At 46.3% G+C, this 20,415-nt stretch overlaps 1 protein-coding gene across 1 annotated transcript in view; it reads right to left on the reverse strand.

Moving 5' to 3' along the window:
- FRMD5 (FERM domain containing 5) overlaps window positions 1–12,642 on the reverse strand; it is a 96,379-nt gene extending 83,737 nt beyond the window's left edge. Inside the window, exon 1 of the mRNA XM_063925483.1 lies at window positions 12,479–12,642. Within this exon, the coding sequence (XP_063781553.1) occupies window positions 12,479–12,583 (105 nt within the window). The 5' untranslated portion in view covers window positions 12,584–12,642. The remainder of the gene's footprint in view (window positions 1–12,478) is intronic.
- Between the last annotated feature and the right edge of the window lie 7,773 nt (window positions 12,643–20,415).

The raw sequence follows: 20,415 nt of genomic DNA on the forward strand, positions 1-20,415 counted from the left end.
GGAAGCATCAAGCCATCAGACCGCCCCCTTCCTCAGTGGTTATGGGATGCTGGTCTACAGTCCCTGTAGTGCCGGAACACTCACTAACAACCTGGGAGAGTAGGGTACTAGTATGATTTACATGCAGTTTTCTCTTCAGTGAAATTCACAGTGTTCTAAATAGAACAAGCACTGTGGGAGGTAAGAAATACATAGTCGATACATTTTTTTTTATATTTTACAGGGATACTTAAGGGGAGATTTAATAAAACCTTCTAAAAGAGCCAATTGGAGAAGTTATCCATAGAAATCAATTAGATTCTAGCTGTCATTTATCAACCACAGGATGGACAATGCCTCCACTTTATCTAGCAGGCTTGATAACTCCCCCTATTAGCCAAATCTCTGCAGGTTATATATACTCTTGGTGGGCTGTACAGCACTACAATCTATCAAATGTGTACACAGAGTTTTACAACAGTGTACCTTTCCGGTCTGAATATTTCTTTTAAACAAACATTAACTTATAGAATTATGAGCACATGAATAGGTGATGAATAGATAATTGGAACTGCATCTGACATTGAAAAGTAAGGAAATTTATTGTGCTATTGATCACTATTGAAAAAAGGGGACATTTTTGGTGACAATTTCCACTGACAAATTGTTCAAACTTGAGCAGATACATTGGGCAGATGTATCAACCTGGAGAAGGCATAAGGAAGTGATAAACCAGTGATAAGTGCAAGGTGATACACGCACCAGCCAATCAGCTCCAATATGTAAATTAACAGTTAGGAGCTGATTGGCTGGTGCGTGTATCACCTTGCACTCATCACTGGTTTATCACTTCCTTATGCCTTCTCCAGGTTAATACATCTGCCCCACTATCTGAACTATTCTAAAGATAAAAGATAATAGGGAGGCTGTGTCCACAATGTTATGTTTGCCATAATTAAGGCAGCAATCCCATATAGTTTTTTTCTCTTTAAATAGTAAATAACGTCCTTTTTAAGCAATCATCTGATGGTTCTTAATCTATCCTCCTGCAAATCATTATCTAATTTTTCTAAATCTACCTGGATGAAAACCAAATATAGTGGCAAGAGACAGAAAAGGCTCATCATAGGATGACATGTGGAAGGGGTTAAACAGAGCTCAATGGGCATTCACAACCTCTCTGACCACTTTCAGGCATATTCCATTAGCCGCAGGGTTAACCACGTTGCTAATTATCAGTAATTTACCACGCAGTGTGGGGAAAGGCTATTCAATTAAATAGCCTTTTCACCACGACAAAAATCGGGAATTACTGTGCAGAAAGAACTAAATCAAAGGGTTTTCCCCGGGTACGAACCAGCGATGGTGACTTTTTCTCAAGGACTTTCCCTCGCAGCTCATGAAGGTGGGAGGAAAAGTACACCCTCTGGGAATCCCTACTGATAGAATTGTGCTGACCCTGTAATTGGCCGCAGGAATTGAATATGTCTGTATATCGTGTGACTGTGGTTTCCCTGGTGGTCAAATAACACTGTGTAAAAACCCCAGAATAATCAGCCTGAAGAAACTGAAGAAAAAAGTTTCCTCACATAGGGGCCATTTAGCAAACAATATTTCCGTTTTCGGGGTTTAGCAGCAAATATTAAGTATCCCTTGAGTGTATTAAAGAAAGACCGCAGCAGCTATCTACCTGCTGCGATCCCTCCAATGCTGCCCACAGCCGCATCCCCTATAGGTGTCTAAGGGGGATGTGATGCTACCCGATTTACCAATATCCGAAATGCAAAGCATTCCAGATATTGGCTCTATCTTTAGATTACGGTAGCTCATTGTAGCTTATGGGCTACAAATTGGGTATGTAGTTCCTGCAGGGTTCCCCAGGAGCCCTCTGCCCGAAATGGGCGCTATACATGGTGGTCAAGCTGACCGCGCATGCACAGAAGCCCCGACACCGCACTCAGCCCATCGCAGTGACAGGATTCTTTTGGAGCTTGTGCCGGGTGATACATTTACCCAATGTGATCCAATTTTGCAATGTGATCCCGGGTGCTAATAGTCCAGATCCTTCTACAGTCTGCCACAGTAATTCATGTAACCCTTGCAAACAAACGAGACATGGAGAAGTAGTATGTTGCTTAGGCATCTAATCCCCTTCAGTATCAAATGATCACATACTGAAGATACACCAAGTGCTTTTTTACATCTAGCTGGACAAATATGTAACATGGGGCAGATGTATTAACCGGGAGAAGGCATAAGGAAGTGATAAACCAGTGATATGTGCAAGGTGATAAAGGCACCAGCTAATCAGCTCAAATATGTAAATTAACAGTTAGGATCAGATTGGCTGGTGCCTTTATCACCTTGCACATATCACTGGTTTATCACTTCCTTATGCCTTCTCCAGGTTAATACATCTGCCCCATAGTAACATAGTTAATGAGGCTGAAAAGAGGCAAAATGCCCATCGGGTTCAACCTGTATTCAGTATTAAGCTGAGTTCATTATAATGTCTCTGCTGAAGTAATGTTTTATGTCTAGTTAATGTGCTCTGTGGCATTGAAACTCATGTATTAAACTAACATTTCTTTTAGATTGTAAGCTTGTAAACAGAAACCTCTTACATATACATGTGGCAATTAAATTCATGGCGATGTGCAGTGTGACATCACCACACTGTTTGGCTGCGCACTTATCCGCCATATACGGTAGGCTTAACATCACTACTGTTTCTGTCTGAGCACCTCTATAGGATTCCAGGAAAAAGTAACGATGTTGCTGATTGCGATGCACCATTCTGAACAGTACATCAAGGCCATCACATTTAACTGAGTCGCTCCCTTTGTTTAGTAATACCCAGTAATGTTTTATTGTAAAGAGCTGCGGAGTATGGTGAAGCTATATAAATAATAAGATTTTACTTACCGATAAATCTATTTCTCGTAGTCCGTAGTGGATGCTGGGACTCCGTCAGGACCATGGGGATTAGCGGCTCCGCAGGAGACAGGGCACAAAAATAAAAGCTTTAGGACTAGGTGGTGTGCACTGGCTCCTCCCCCTATGACCCTCCTCCAAGCCTCAGTTAGGATACTGTGCCCGGACGAGCGTACACAATAAGGAAGGATTTTGAATCCCGGGTAAGACTCATACCAGCCACACCAATCACACCGTACAACTTGTGATCTGAACCCAGTTAACAGTATGACAAACGTAGGAGCCTCTGAACAGACGGCTCACAACAATAACAACCCGATTTTTTTGTAACAATAACTATGTACAAGTATTGCAGACAATCCGCACTTGGGATGGGCGCCCAGCATCCACTACGGACTATGAGAAATAGATTTATCGGTAAGTAAAATCTTATTTTCTCTGACGTCCTAGTGGATGCTGGGACTCCGTCAGGACCATGGGGATTATACCAAAGCTCCCAAACGGGCGGGAGAGTGCGGATGACTCTGCAGCACCGAATGAGAGAACTCCAGGTCCTCTTTAGCCAGGGTATCAAATTTGTAGAATTTTACAAACGTGTTCTCCCCCGACCACGTAGCTGCTCGGCAGAGTTGTAATGCCGAGACCCCTCGGGCAGCCGCCCAAGATGAGCCCACCTTCCTTGTGGAATGGGCCTTGATAGATTTAGGCTGTGGCAGGCCTGCCACAGAATGTGCAAGTTGAATCGTGCTACAAATCCAACGAGCAATCGTCTGCTTAGAAGCAGGAGCACCCAGCTTGTTGGGTGCATACAGTATAAACAGCGAGTCAGATTTTCTGACTCCAGCCGTCCTTGAAATATATATTTTCAATGCCCTGACAACGTCCAGCAACTTGGAATCCTCCAAATCGCTAGTAGCCGCAGGCACCACAATAGGCTGGTTCAGGTGAAACGCTGAAACCACCTTAGGCAGAAACTGAGGACGCGTCCGCAGTTCTGCCCTGTCCGAATGGAAAATCAGATATGGGCTTTTATACGACAAAGCCGCCAATTCTGACACTCTCCTGGCTGAAGCCAGGGCCAGTAGCATGGTTACTTTCCATGTAAGATATTTCAAATCCACCGATTTGAGTGGCTCAAACCAATGGGATTTGAGAAAATCCAAAACTACATTAAGATCCCACGGAGCCACTGGGGGCACAACCGGGGGCTGTATATGTAGTACTCCTTTTACAAAAGTCTGGACTTCAGGAACTGAAGCCAATTCTTTCTGGAAGAAAATCGACAGGGCCGAAATTTGAACCTTAATGGACCCTAATTTGAGGCCCATAGACAATCCTGTTTGCAGGAAATGTAGGAATCGACCCAGTTGAAATTCCTCCGTCGGGGCCTTACTGGCCTCACACCACGCAACATATTTTCTCCAAATGCGGTGATAATGTTGTGCAGTCACCTCCTTCCTGGCTTTTACCAGGGTAGGGATGACCTCTTCCGGAATGCCTTTTTCCCTTAGAATTCGGCGTTCAACCGCCATGCCGTCAAACGCAGCCGCGGTAAGTCTTGGAATAGACACGGTCCCTGCTGAAGCAGGTCTCGTCTTAGAGGTAGAGGCCACGGATCTTCCGTGAGCATCTCCTGAAGTTCCGGGTACCAAGTTCTTCTTGGCCAATCCGGAGCCACGAGTATCGTTCTTACTCCCCTTTGCCGTATAATTCTCAGTACTTTTGGTATGAGAGGCAGAGGAGGAAACACATACACTGACTGGAACACCCACGGTGTTACCAGAGCGTCCACAGCTATTGCCTGAGGGTCTCTTGACCTGGCGCAATACCTGTCCAGTTTTTTGTTGAGGCGGGACGCCATCATATCCACCTTTGGTTTTTCCCAACGGTTCACAATCATGTGGAAGACTTCTGGATGAAGTCCCCACTCTCCCGGGTGTAGATCGTGTCTGCTGAGGAAGTCCGCTTCCCAGTTGTCCACTCCCGGAATGAACACTGCTGACAGTGCTATCACATGATCTTCCGCCCAGCGAAGAATCCTTGCAGCTTCTGCCATTGCCCTCCTGCTTCTTGTGCCGCCCTGTCTGTTTACGTGGGCGACTGCCATGATGTTGTCCGACTGGATCAACACCGGCTGACCCTGAAGCAGGGGTTTTGCCAGGCTTAGAGCATTGTAAATCGCTCTTAGCTCCAGTATATTTATGTGAAAAGACATCTCCAGGCTTGACCGCACTCCCTGGAAGTTTCTTCCCTGTGTGACCGCTCCCCAGCCTCTCAGACTGGCATCCGTGGTCACCAGGACCCAGTCCTGTATGCCGAATCTGCGGCCCTCTAACAGATGAGCACTCTGCAACCACCACAGAAGAGACACCCTTGTCCGTGGAGACAAAGTTATCCGCTGATGCATCTGCAGATGCGATCCGGACCATTTGTCCAGCAGATCCCACTGAAAAGTTCGTGCGTGGAATCTGCCGAATGGAATCGCTTCGTAAGAAGCCACCATTTTTCCCAGGACTCTTGTGCATTGATGCACAGACACTTTTCCTGGTTTTAGGAGGTTCCTGACAAGTTCGGATAACTCCCTGGCTTTCTCCTCCGGAAGAAACACCTTTTTCTGAACCGTGTCCAGAATCATTCCCAGGAACAGCAGACGTGTCGTCGGGGTCAATTGAGATTTTGGAAAATTCAGAATCCACCCGTGCTGTTGCAGCACTACTTGGGTTAGTGCTACTACGTCCCCCAGCTGTTCTCTGGACCTTGCCCTTATCAGGAGATCGTCCAAGTAAGGGATAATTAATACGCCTTTTCTTCGCAGAAGAAACATCATTTCGGCCATTACCTTGGTAAAGACCCGAGGTGCCGTGGACAATCCAAACGGCAGCGTCTGAAACTGATAATGACAGTTTTGCACCACGAACCTGAGGTACCCTTGATGTGAAGGGCAAATTGGGACATGCAGGTAAGCATCCTTGATGTCCAGGGACACCATAAAGTCCCCTTCTTCCAGATTCGCTATCACTGCTCTGAGTGACTCCATCTTGAACTTGAATTTTTGTATGTACAGGTTCAAAGATTTCAGATTTAGAATAGGTCTTACCGAGCCGTCCGGCTTCGGTACCACAAATAGTGTGGAATAATACCCCTTTCCCTGTTGTAGGAGGGGTACCTTGACTATCACCTGCTGAGAATACAGCTTGTGAATGGCTTCCAATACCGTCGCCCTGTCTGAGGGAGACGTTGGCAGAGAAGACTTTAGGAACCGGCGAGGGGGAGACTTCTCGAATTCCAACCTGTAACCCTGAGATACTACCTGCAGGATCCAGGGGTCCACCTGTGAGTGAGCCCACTGTGCGCTGAAATTCTTGAGTCGACCCCCCACCGCCCCTGAGTCCGCTTGTAAAGCCCCAACGTCATGCTGAGGGCTTTGCAGAAGCCGGGGAGGGCTTCTGCTCCTGGGAGGGAGCTGCTTGGTGCACTCTCTTACCCTTTCCTTTGCCTCGGGGCAGATATGACTGTCCTTTTGCCCTCTTGTTCTTATAGGAACGAAAGGACTGCGGCTGAAAAGACGGTGTCTTTTTCTGTTGGGAGGGGACCTAAGGTAAAAAGGTGGATTTCCCGGCTGTTGCCGTGGCCACCAAATCCGATAGACCGACCCCAAATAATTCCTCCCCTTTATACGGCAATACTTCCATATGCCGTTTGGAATCCGCATCACCTGACCACTGTCGCGTCCATAAACTTCTTCTGGCAGATATGGACATCGCACTTACTCTCGATGCCAGAGTGCAGATATCCCTCTGAGCATCTCGCATATAAAGAAAAGCATCCTTTAATTGCTCTATAGTCAATAAAATACTGTCCCTATCCAGGGTATCAATATTTTCAGTCAGGGAATCCGACCAAACCACCCCAGCACTGCACATCCATGCAGAGGCGATGGCTGGTCGCAGTATAACACCAGTATGAGTGTATATACTTTTCAGGGTAGTTTCCAGCCTCCTATCAGCTGGATCCTTGAGGGCGGCCGTTTCAGGAGACGGTAACGCCACTTGTTTTGATAAGCGTGTGAGTGCCTTATCCACCCTAGGGGGTGTTTCCCAGCGCGCCCTAACCTCTGGCGGGAAAGGATATAATGCCAATAACTTCTTTGAAATTAGCAGTTTTCTATCGGGGTTAACCCACGCTTCATCACACACTTCATTCAATTCCTCTGATTCAGGAAAAACTACAGGTAGTTTTTTCAGACCCCACATAATACCCCTTTTTGTGGTACTTGCAGTATCAGAGATATGCAAAGCCTCCTTCATTGCCGTGATCATATAACGTGTGGCCCTACTGGAAAATACGTTTGTTTCTTCACCGTCGACACTAGATTCGGTGTCCGTGTCTGGGTCTGTGTCGACCGACTGAGGTAAAGGGCGTTTTACAGCCCCTGACGGTGTCTGAGACGCCTGGACAGGTACTAACTGGTTTGCCGGCCGTCTCATGTCGTCAACTGATTTTTGTAACGTGCTGACATTATCACGTAATTCCATAAACAAAGCCATTTATTCCGGTGTCGACTCCCTAGGGGGTGACATCACCATTACCGGCAATTGCTCCGCCTCCACACCAACATCGTCCTCATACATGTCGACACACACGTACCGACACACAGCAGACACACAGGGAATGCTCTTATCGAAGACAGGACCCCACTAGCCCTTTGGGGAGACAGAGGGAGAGTTTGCCAGCACACACCCAAGCGCTATAAATATATAGGAACAACCCTACAGAAGTGTTGTTTCCTTTATAGCAGCTTAATATATCAATATCGCCCAAAAAGTGCCCCCCCTCTCTGTTTTTTTACCCTGTTTCTGTAGTGCAGTGCAGGGGAGAGTCCTGGGAGCCTTCCTCGCAGCGGAGCTGTGCAGGAAAATGGCGCTGTGTGCTGAGGAGATAGGCCCCGCCCCCTATTTCGGCGGGCTCTTCTCCCGATGTTTGTGAGACCTGGCAGGGGTTAAATACATCCATATAGCCCCAGGGGCTATATGTGATGTATTTTTAGCCAGAACAAGGTATTATCATTGCTGCCCAGGGCGCCCCCCCCAGCGCCCTGCACCCTCAGTGACCGCTGGTGTGAAGTGTGCTGACAACAATATCGCACAGCTGCAGTGCTGTGCGCTACCTCATGAAGACTGAAAAGTCTTCTGCCGCCGGTTTCTGGACCTCTTCACTTTTCGGCATCTGCAAGGGGGTCGGCGGCGCGGCTCCGGGACCGGACTCCATGGCTGGGCCTGTGTTCGATCCCTCTGGAGCTAATGGTGTCCAGTAGCCTAAGAAGCCAATCCATCCTGCACGCAGGTGAGTTCACTTCTTCTCCCCTAAGTCCCTCGTTGCAGTGAGCCTGTTGCCAGCAGGACTCACTGAAAATAAAAAACCTAATAACTTTTTCTAAGCAGCTCTTTAGGAGAGCCACCTAGATTGCACCCTGCTCGGACGGGCACAAAAACCTAACTGAGGCTTGGAGGAGGGTCATAGGGGGAGGAGCCAGTGCACACCACCTAGTCCTAAAGCTTTTATTTTTGTGCCCTGTCTCCTGCGGAGCCGCTAATCCCCATGGTCCTGACGGAGTCCCAGCATCCACTAGGACGTCAGAGAAAAATGTTTATTAATAAATAATGACTTGTAACTAGCTCGGGTAACTTGTGGTTCTCCAGCTGTTGCCTCAAAAGTCTCCGGACATGAAGCTTTTGTTTTTCTAGCTATGCCTATTGTAATCACACAGTACATTATTTTCAAAATGAGCTCACTATAATTAGTTCACATAATCGCGCCCTGTTTTACAGCTGGAATCCATGAACAGGACAGCAAATTTACAGCTACAAAAGTGCATTGTTAGCTATTTTCCATCATCAGTGCTGCGCTTCTTACAAGTCCCCCATTGTCTTAACCTCCAACAGTCCTGTTTTTCATATGGCATTCGTATTTTCCTCTTTACCCAAAGTGGATTTGGGGCACAGTCGTGATAAAATGGGAATGGTTGTATAACTCCCCTAATTCCCACAGTCAGTTGCAGGTTTTAAATATCTGTATCTGAAATGTCTAAATGAGTATTAAAAGGGCGGTATTCAAATGATATATCACGCCCAATCTCCTTTCTAAAGTGATCCCCGTTATCGCGCATATTGCGCCCATAGTAATCCAGTTTAGCTGCGTAAAGGGTTGGGTGCCCTCACTACCCCGCGGGTAGTGAGCTGAAATTATTATACCACACCCATCAGCAGAAACAGAACTGGTGTGGAAGGGGGTGAAAAGAATTGAATACCGCCCAAAATGTGTATTTTTCTGCATGTTGATTGCAGACGTTTTTAGTCATTTAAATGGAGTATTTAAAATACAAAAAGTACACTATTATAGAACTCGACAAAGATAACACAATGGGAATTGCAGTACTCCAATTAATGCTAAGGCAGTATAGAATGTAACCAGGCTCTCTCAGCAGCAGAGTCTCCATGGAAAATATTTTTATTATATTGGCTGCTATAAATCAGGCACAGTTTGGGGCACTTCTGACTTTACCAACAGGCGACCAGAGAGCCATTACCCTGATAGAGCATTTTATAAGAATAAGTTAGACTGGCAGCATCGGCACCCTGTCTGATGCCACAAATCTAGTAATAGTACATGTCTAGATGCAAGACCATGCTTGTGCAGTATAAAGTGGGCTACTCTGATATACTGTGAAATGTAGGTGGAGTGTATTAGCCAATTGGGAGAGGTCTGATGGGGAACTTTGGGGCATGTAGGGAGGTCTGATGGGTATGTTGTGATGTCTGCGCTGCGAGGCATGTGGTGATGACTGGGAGGCATGTGGGTAGGTCTAACAGGCATGTGGGTGGTATGTGGGGAGGTCTGAGTAGCATGTAATGATGTTTGGGGGCATTTAGGGAGATTTAGGGGCATGTGTGGAGGTCTGAGAAGCATGGGGTTTGGGTTTTGTTTTTTTTTCAAATGCCAAAAATAGAGGTCCCATTTTGCACAATTGCCGCATAAAGTAGGCTGTTGTAACATAATGTGGGGGTGGCTGGGGGCATATTTGGTTGGGTCTAATGTGCCTGTGAGGTGGTATGAGGGGTACATGAGGGGCATATTGATGGGGTAATGGTTAGTAGCATTACTGCCTCACAACACTGAGGTCATGGGTTTGATTCCCGCAATGGCCCTAACTGTGTGGAGATTGTATATTCTCCTCATGCTTGCATGGGTGTCCTCTGGGTATTCCTGTTTCCTACCACAATCCAAAAATATACCCTAACCCTACCCTTTCCTATTCTACTCTATTCTTTCTTCCTCTCGCCTTTCTTTTCTAACTTCCAGTTCTAGACCTCTGTTTTCTTAAGGTTACACATGGGATCAAGCAAAATGTAAATTACCTTGTTATGTGTTTTAGGCCTTGATATGTGATTTCTTATTGTTCTGTATATATATATATATATATATATATATATATATATATATATATATCGGCCTTTCACTCCTTTGTGATTTTTGTAAAAACTAATACATAAATATTTTTTTTTTTAATACATTTTTTAACACTAGCATAAATGTGTGTGCATGTACATGCTCCACTCGGGCAGGGACTGATGTGAATGGCCAAATATTCTCTCCCTAAAGCGCTGCGGAATATGCGTGCCCTATATTAATAACTGGTAATAAATAATATGGGGAGGTCTGGAGGGCATATGGAGAGGTCTGAGAGGCATGTGAGGGGCATGTCTGGAGGTCTGAGTGGCATGTTGAGTTTTTTCCAAATGCCCATTCATTAGAAAAATGAAACAGTTCTATAGACACATACACAGACAGAGGTTGCATTAATAGTTAAAGAAGCACAACGGTACTGTATACCATGTAATACATAACAGATTTGCAGGAACGTTTCTCAGAATTCAGTATATTATTGTAGCGTGCAAAGGAATAGAGGCACATTGTGCAACAAAAACTCAGATAGTGGTTATTGTCACAGTTATAATGTAAGACTAGAATAATGGCATTCACCAGTCACAAAGAGTCTCTATGAAAGCCACAAGGAAAAGAGCGGTTTGTGCAGCAGACAAAGTGATAGTGGTTAAAATGCAGGAAAATTGCACTCAGTGTGAAATAATAAAAGAAGTGTATTATGTAACAAAGTAGCTTAAAACAGTCAATTAGTGGATCAAATTACAAGACAGCAGTGAGTGAAAGTATATTACTTTAACACAGAGATATGCATTTTTGGGGACATACACTTGTAAAGCCTGTTTTTGGGGGTTAAACTGTAAACTAGCCTTTTATTTTTTACAGAAACCCCCTCAGAAAAAATACTATTGGATGCATTTAAAATATCTGCACTTTCTGATCTAACTGGTTACTAATGTACATTCAATAACCGCTGGTTGGATACACAAATGAAACATGAATGCTACTGTACATCTGTCTACTCAGGAGGTGGGCTGAGTGAAGAGGTGGCTTATGTGTTCATCTATACTTCTGGGACCACTATTGTCTGCACACAAACAGTGATGAAGTCATCAATGTGATTCTGGTCTTAGGTGCATCCAATCCATCTAGGCCAGGATTTTATCTGGCATGACAGGGGACACACAATGTGCAATGGCCTGCCTAAAGTGGGCAACCAAATCTGCTTGTCTGTGGCCAGCAAGATAGCAGGGGGCAAATGCACGCTTTCAAAACATGTCATGTGCCACATATAACTAACTCTACTGTGTGGGATAAAACACACTTTACAGGAGTGATATCACTACCTGCCAAATAAACAGGATGACATCACTACATGCAAAATGTAACAATTAATTGGACAAGGCTTTCAGACATAATAATACCACTTACAGTATGTACTGTAACACCACTTTGTATCAGGAACTTGACTATCACATATATATTTAAGTAGACTTAGAGTATACTATCCAAAGGTATAAAAGTGCATTATGTGATGGGCACTTGGTTGTAGCAGACAAGTTGTCTGTCAGAGTAACATAGAGGAACAGCAGTGCATTGTACGTCAACACTTGGTTACAATACACAAGTATACACAAAAGAATAGAAGTACATTGTGTGATAGACATTCAGTTATAGAACACAGGTGCATTGCATGTCCGGCTCTTATATGCACAAGTACTGTATGAGTCACAAAAAGAATATACGGATACTGTGTATCAGGCACATACATGGTTAGATCACACAAGGAGCATGTATGAGAAGCACAGCCAGAAGAATTTACATGCATGTTGTATGAGTCATTTGCAGAATACTATGTATGTAACATATAGTACAGGCAGAGATGAGCACTACACGCCAGGCACTGGTTACAGCACATTGTATGCTCTGTGTCATGCACCTTGCTATAGCACACAAGGTGACAGCAAGAATGTGTAAGTGCATTGTGTGTCCGGCAATTAGTTGCACATCAGGTGGATGTGTGTGTGCCAGGCACCTGGCTACAGCACAGTGTGGTCACACACAGGCCCACCCGTGCCCTGGCTGTCCTTCGTGTCCCCCCTCTCCCCACGGTCCCTGCTGTCACCTGCACATTGCACGTATACTCCGAGTCGTCCAGCAGCCGGACAGTGCACACACACGGGAGCTCCAGGCTGCGGCTGCTCCCGCTCATCAAGCGACTTAGCATCATCCCGAAACCGGGCACACAACGGGCACACACCCGCTCCGGGTCACCGTGCGCCCGCCGGGCAGTGCTGCAGACACAGCCCGCCTCCACCGTCTGTGAGCAATCAGAATGGGAAACCACCTGAGTGACAAGCCGCAAGCCAATAGGACGGAAGGATGAGGAGAGAAAGCCCCAGTATCAGCTACTGGGTGAGAGAGGCGGCCAGGGGGCGTCACCACCACCCCATCATCGCTACAATCATTACTGGTACCCAGAGAGGACAGGGACTCTGAGCCATGTAGACACAGACAGGGGTACTGAGCCTTGTATGCACAGACAGGGGCACTGAGACCTGTATACACAGACAGGGACACTGAGCCTTGTATACACACAGGGGCACTGAGCCTTGTGTACACAGATAGGGACACTGATATATGTGTACACAGGGATACTGAGCCCTGTATACCCAGACAGGAACACTGACCCTTGTATACACAGGGGCACTGAGCCTAGATACACAGACAGGGACCTGATATACGTGTACACAGATATACACTGATATATATATATATATATATATATATATATATATATATATATATACATACACACAGAGAGGGATACTGAGCCCTGTATAAACAGATAGGGACATTGACCCTTGTATACACAGACATAGGCACTGAGACCTGTATACACAGACAGACAGGGATACTGAGCCATATACACTCAGACAGGCACGCTGACCCCTGTATACACAGACATGGACACTAATATATGTATACACAGATATACACTGATATATGTATACACAGATAGGGACACTGAGCCCTGTATACACAGATAGGGACACTGAGCCCTGTATATACTGTACAGATGAGAACACCGAGCCCTGTGTACACAGTCAGGGAAACTCAGTCCTGTGTACACAGAGAAGGACACTGAGCCTTGTATACACAGACAGGGACACTGAACCCTGTATACATAGACAGGGACACTAAGTCCTCTATATACAGACAGGGACACTGAGCCCTGTATACACAGACAGGGACACTGAGCCCTGTATATACTGTACAGACGAGGACACTGAGCCCTGTATATACTGTACAGACGAGGACACTGAGCCCTGTGTACACAGTCAGGGAAACTCAGTCCTGTGTACACAGAGAAGGACACTGAGCCTTGTATACACAGACAGGGACACTGAGACGTGTATACTCTGAGAAGGACACTGAGCCTTGTATACACAGACTGGGACACAGCCCTGAATATATGGAGAGGGACACAGTCAGGGATGCACAGTCAGGGACACTGAGCCCTGTATACACAGACAGGGACACTGAGCCATGTATATACCAACATGTACACTCAGCCATTTATACAGGGAAAAAGAGGATAATATATTATCAGAGAGCGCATATAATTTTATATCAAATTTATTACATATAAAAATAAAAATAATCACAATTATAAACACATATACACATTAAATTAAAATAAGGATAAAGATAAAAACTCCCCCTACTGCAGCGGGTAAAACCTTAATAGATGGACACTTCCACCGCATCCAGATTAATATTCGCAGTAAGGAATACTCCTATAATAAAGTCCAGATCAAGGTGTCAGTCCTGGAATAAAGGAACAACTAATACATTAGAACGTTTTGGTATAGCTGTGAGCATTTGCACATGCTCTCTGAGATCCCTGTATATACGGGCCGGGCGGCCGGCTTTCAACTCCCGCTAATTAGAGCCGCAAAGCAGCCAGGTGTATTCGCTGTTGAACTTTAGTGTCCGTGCATACATACAAGGCTTGTATGTCTACTCCCGCTTATACAGGGACTCTGAATTAGGCATACACCAGCTGTGCAAGTGGGCGGGTACAGGTGGCTATGGCGTACCCTTAAAAATTTAGCCATGGGTACGCCGTACCCACACCGACGGGCCGCTGCTACTCGCTGCTGCTCCCCTCCCTCCCTCTGCTGCTCACCGGTGCCGCTGCTTGAGGGGAGGAGAGCGCAGCGTTCGCTCTCCTGCCCTTCAGTGTCTTCCTTCAATTCAGTGCCGGCCCGTGAGCCAATCAGAGCTTTGATTGGCTCATGGATGGCGCTGAATTGAAGGAAGACAGTAACATCCACACCGACTGAGGGGCAGGAGAGGCGCAGGCTGCGCTCTCCTCCCCTCACACACAGGATCAAGACACCAGCAGTAGCAGCAGCAGCGGTGAGCAGCAGGGGAAGGGGGGCATGTATACCTGGCACTGGGGGGCATATCTGGCACTGGGGGCATATCTGGCACTGGGGGGACATGTGTATCTGGCACTGTGGGCATATCTGGCACTGCGGGGGACATGTGTATCTGGCACTGGGGGCATATCTGACACTGAGGGCATATCTGGCATTGGGGGGACATGTGCATCTGGCACTGGGGGCATTTCTGTATCTGGCACTGGGGCATATCTGGCACTGGGGGGATTTCTGTATCTGGCACTGGGGGGGGGGCAATGTATATCTGACACAGTGGGGGCATTTGTGTATCTGGCACTGTGAGGCAATGTATATCTGGCACTCTGGGGGCAGTTGTGTATCTGGGACTGTGGGGCAATGTGTATCTGGCACTGTGAGGCAATGTATATCTGGCACTCTGGGGGCATTTGTGTATCTGGCACTGTGGGGCAATGTGTATCTGGCACTGTGAGGCAATGTATTTCTGGCACTCTGGGGGCATTTGTGTATCTGGCACTGTGGGGCAATGTGTATCTGGCACTGTGGGGGCAATATATATTTCTGGCAATCTGGGGGCATTTGTGTATCTGGCACTGTGGGGCAATGTGTATCTGGTACTGTGAGGCAATGTATATCTGGCACTCTGGGGGCATTTGTGTATCTGGCACTGTGGGGGACATGTGTATCTGGCACTGTGAGGCAATATATATCTGGCACTCTGGGGGCATTTGTGTATCTGGCACAGTGAGGCAATGTATCTGGCACTGTGGGGCAATGTATATCTGGCACTGTGGGGCAATGTATATCTGGCACTTTGGGGCAACGTGTATCTGGTACTGTGAGGCAATGTATATCTGGCACTCTGGGGGCATTTGTGTATCTGGCACTGTGGGGCAATGTGTATCTGGCACTGTGAGGCAATATATATCTGGCACTCTGGGGGCATTTGTGTATCTGGCACAGTGAGGCAATGTATCTGGCACTGTGGGGCAATGTATATCTGGCACTTTGGGGCAACGTGTATCTGGCACTATTGGGGTCATATGTGTATCTGCCCCTCCCCCCATATGTGTATCACGCCCCATTTTCATTGGCCACGCCCCATGTGGCATTTGGTCACACCCATTTTTTGGCGCACACACAGTACCTATAAGACATTTTTTTCTACTTGCACCACTGGCATACACAGACAGAGACACTGAGCCCTTTTATGCACAGACAGGGATATTGAGACATGTTTGAGGTGTGGCTATTTTCCATCGGTCAGGGCCATGCTGTAGCTCATTATCTGTCAGCTGTCTCAATAGTGCCATCATTTCCATTTTACCTCAGTAACTGATGCAAAATGGGATCCCTTGAGTATAGATTTTACTTTAGGGAAAATAAAGAAGTCACACTGTGCAAGGTCTGGGGAGTACAGTATGTTCTAGCTCTGCAGTCTGTTTCTCGGCCAAAAACTGCTTTACAGAAAGAGCTGTGTGGGCTGGTGCATTGTCCTGATGGAGGATGAAACCATTTTTCCACAGCTCTGGCCTCTTTCTTCTGATTGTTTCCTGCAAAGTTTCTAGAACATGTTTGTAGTAATGTTGATTCACTGTTACTCCTTCTGGTACCAAGTCTGACAAAATAACACCTGTGATATCAAAGAAAACAAGTAACATGGCTTTGAATTTGGAGTTGCTTTGACATGCTTTTTTTTTTTTTTTTTTTTTTAAATTAGATTTTTATTGAGAGTTTATACATCACAAAATATAGAAAAATGGGGGGGGGGGGGGATACAGAAAGAAGAAAAGGGAACTGGGGGGGGGGGGGCGGGAGGGGAACAAATACACTGATACAAGGCGGCTAGGCATTCCGCCTATTGAAAATTAACATGCGCACATAGACGTATATAAACACAGAAACATATATAAACGTATACTAGTCAGTAAGCAAATACAACAAACATTCGAGAATAAGAAAACGGAAGAGGATGTCAGGGGTCTATTGTGGTACCATGAGACCTATAAACACACCAGGAAGACCAGCGGAGCGAATGGTTCGTTTGGTGGTTGGAGAATGGTAAGCCCGCAGTCTCAAATTCGTAGTGAGATTGAACCGCACGTTCAACCGCTATTACAGTTGGAATTTGAGCCCTACGCCAATATTGAGCAATCAGTAATTTGGATGAAATCAGGATATGGCCTATCACATATTGATCGGCTGGAGTAATATAACCTGGGAATATATGAAGGAGGGCCAATTTAGGTAGTGGGACGATACGGAAACCTAATACATTAGAAATAAGAGTAAATATCGCTGACCAAAAATTTGTGAGAGCTGAGCAGGACCAAAACGTATGGAGCAAAGTACCAACATTATTACAATTGCGCCAACACATGTTGGAGCTGGACGGCCAAATGGAATGGAGTCTGGACGGGGTTAGATATAGGCGATGGAGAAGCTTGTAAAAAAGTTCCAAATGGGACATACATCTAGATGAATGAAAACACGTATAAAATACCCCCCGCCATTCATCTTCAGAAATTGTGCAAACAAGATCTGTCTCCCATTTCCTCAGGGAGTTCAGTTTCAGGGGGGAGTAGAGACAAATTATGAAATTGTACCAGCGACTTATACCGCCTTTAGTATTGGTCCTATCCAGTAACACTCGCAAATGTTTAGGGAGGGGGGAAGCTCCGTGGGGAGTCGGTGTAACACTATGGAGCCAGTGAAGCAGCTGTAAATATTTGCAGAAATCCCTTTGTGGAAGGGAGAATTTAGATTGGAGCTGACTAAACTGTAAAAGGGCATTATCCTTGAATGCTCCGCCAAGCGAGGACAGGCCATGGGATACCCATACATCTAAGTTTAAATTCGGGATGAAGGAGGCTACACCAATGAAAGACAAATCCGTCGTTGGGAGATGGACATCCTTCATTTTAGGGACCAGTTCAAGCCATGCCTTACGTGCTGATAACGCCACAGCGGAGCGTGACACAAGCCCCTTTCTAGAAGAACCCAGGGTTTGGGGACATCTTCAACCATCCAAGCACCGGTTTGGGAAAGGATACATGCTATATGATAGGACCGAATATCAGGGAATGCTAACCCCCCTTCTGACTTGGGGAGTGACAGTGTGGTCCGGGCTAATCTGGGTTTTTTCCCCTTCCAGACATATTGAACAAACGCTGAGTTAAATTTAGCATATAAGACTTTAGGGATCAAAATCGGAATCGTCCTAAACAGATACAATAACTTGGGGAGTACCATCATTTTTAAAGCCGCAATGGGGCCCATCCAGGTCACGTGATACATCATCCAGTCAGACAATAACAGGGAAATGTTACGTAGAAGGGGCAAATAATTACTGGATACAAGGTCCGAGACCCTCGGAGTAATCTGGATCCCCAGATATTTTATACTCCTATCCTACCAGGCATAATCATATTGAGCTTTCAACAAATGTAATTGAGATGGAGGGAGATTAATTGGCAATGCCTCCGTTTTGGAGGCATTCAACTTATAGTATGAGACCGAGGAATACTCCTCTAAAGTCAGTTGTAGCTGTCGTAGTGATGTGTCTGGATTTATCAGAGTAAGGAGGACATCATCAGCAAACAGGCTAATTTTGTACTCACGGCCATGAACGACTGGACCTTGCACTGATCTGTTGGATCGAATAGCCTCCGCCAGGGGTTCTATCGCCAGCGCGAAGACCAACGGGGATAATGGACAACCCTGACGTGTGCCATTGGTAATTTGGAACGTAGAAGAGAGGATACCGTTCACGAAAACTCTGGCCGTTGGGCTCGAGTAAAGTGCTGTTATAGAGGAAAGAGCCCTGCCCCCTATTCCCAGCCTCTCGAGGACCGCAAAGAGATATCCCCAGTGAAGCCTATCAAATGCCTTCTCCGCGTCCAGCGAGAGCAAAATGAGCGGCCGCGAGGACGTGGAGGAGGCATCCAACACATCAATGATCCTCCTGGTATTATCTGGGGCCTGTCTGCCCTGAACAAACCCGACCTGATCACACTTCACCAGAGTAGGGATTAGTGGGTTTAGCCTATTTGCTATCAGCTTCGCATAGATCTTCACATCGGTATTGAGCAGGGCTATCGGGCGATAGTTGGCCACCAAAGCCGGGTTTTTTCCCTGTTTAGGGAAAGTGACAATCCTAGCCTCCAGCATTTCTGAGGGAAAGGTCCCTAATGCGGAGGCCTCATTAAAAACCGAAATAAGCACCGGGATTAGCATCTCCTGGAAGCGAGTATAGAACCTATTAATATAGCCATCCGGGCCAGGGGCTTTATCCACAGGGAGGGCTTTAATAACCCGTCGAAGTTCACCTTCCGACCAGGGGAGCGACAGGGATTGAAGATCTGATGGCTTTAGACGTGGAAGGGACAATTTGTCTAAGAATGCATCAATGTCCGCAGGTGTTGGTTGAGGGGTCATAGGGTCGTTCTTTAAGTTATACAGAGAAGCATAATATGTGGCAAAGGCTGATGCTATGTCCACCGGGTTTGTCACTTTTGTGCCGTGCAGATTATTAATTACCTTCACCCGATCCCTCGCCGTTTTTGCTCTCAGTTTCCTGGCCAGCAATCTGCCTGCTCTATCAACCTGTACATAAAACCGTTGTTTCAATCTAAACATATTCTTGTGAACCTCTGCCAGCGCGAGAACGTTCCACTCCTCCCTAAACTTAAGAAGTTCCCGGTAGAGGGATTTATCTGAGGGGGCAGATTTGAGCCTGTTCTCGAGAACCGCCAACCTGTTCTCCACGTCCTTCTGGAGGGCCTCCCTTTGCTTGCGCAGCCGGGCTGACGCTTGTATTGCTGACCCGCGGAGAACCGCTTTGAGGGCACACCAGTGCGTAAAGACAGACGTGTCGGCCGGATCGTTAGTGGCTAGGTACATGGTGAGTGTTTGAGCGATAGAGTCCCTGGTCTGTTTATTGGAAAGGAGATGGTCGCCGAGAATGAAGAAGGATCCCATCTAAGGAATAGGGCGGAATGATCGGACCACGCAACTGGCAGGATAGTAGCTTTTTTAATCTGTTGGAGGGTCCATTTATCCGAGAACATCAGATCGATCCTGGAGAACGATCCATGTACCGGAGAATAAAAGGTATAGTCCCTACCGGTGGGGTTTTTGGCTCTCCAGACATCGTACAATTCGTATTCGTGGGTTAAATGTCTAAACGCTGCGGAATGATCACATTTAGATAAAGCTTTCGGGTGACGGTGCTTGGATGTTTTATCTAAGGTTGGATCGAGCACCATATTGAAGTCTCCTAAAAGAAGCAATGATCCCGTTAAGCAGGACTGGAGGACGTTACAGAATTTCCGGAGAAAGGGGATCTGTTTGGAGTTGGGGGCATAGACTACTGCTAAGGTGACGGGTTTATCATCTAGCTATATCAGATACCTGCCATCGGAGTCAGAAAGTTGTTTAGTCAATATAAAATTACAGGATTTGGACAGTAAAATGGCCACCCCTGCCTTTTTGCTCGGGCCGTTGAACATGTAACATATCGGAAACTTATTATTATGAAACGTAGGGGGGGAAGGGGACATGAAGTGGGTTTCCTGTAGGGCGACAATGTGGGCTTTTAACTTAGCAAAGTGGGAAAGCGCTAGTTTTCGTTTAT

The sequence above is a fragment of the Pseudophryne corroboree genome, chromosome 6 (genome assembly GCF_028390025.1).
Source record: "Pseudophryne corroboree isolate aPseCor3 chromosome 6, aPseCor3.hap2, whole genome shotgun sequence".
NCBI lineage: Eukaryota > Metazoa > Chordata > Amphibia > Anura > Myobatrachidae > Pseudophryne > Pseudophryne corroboree.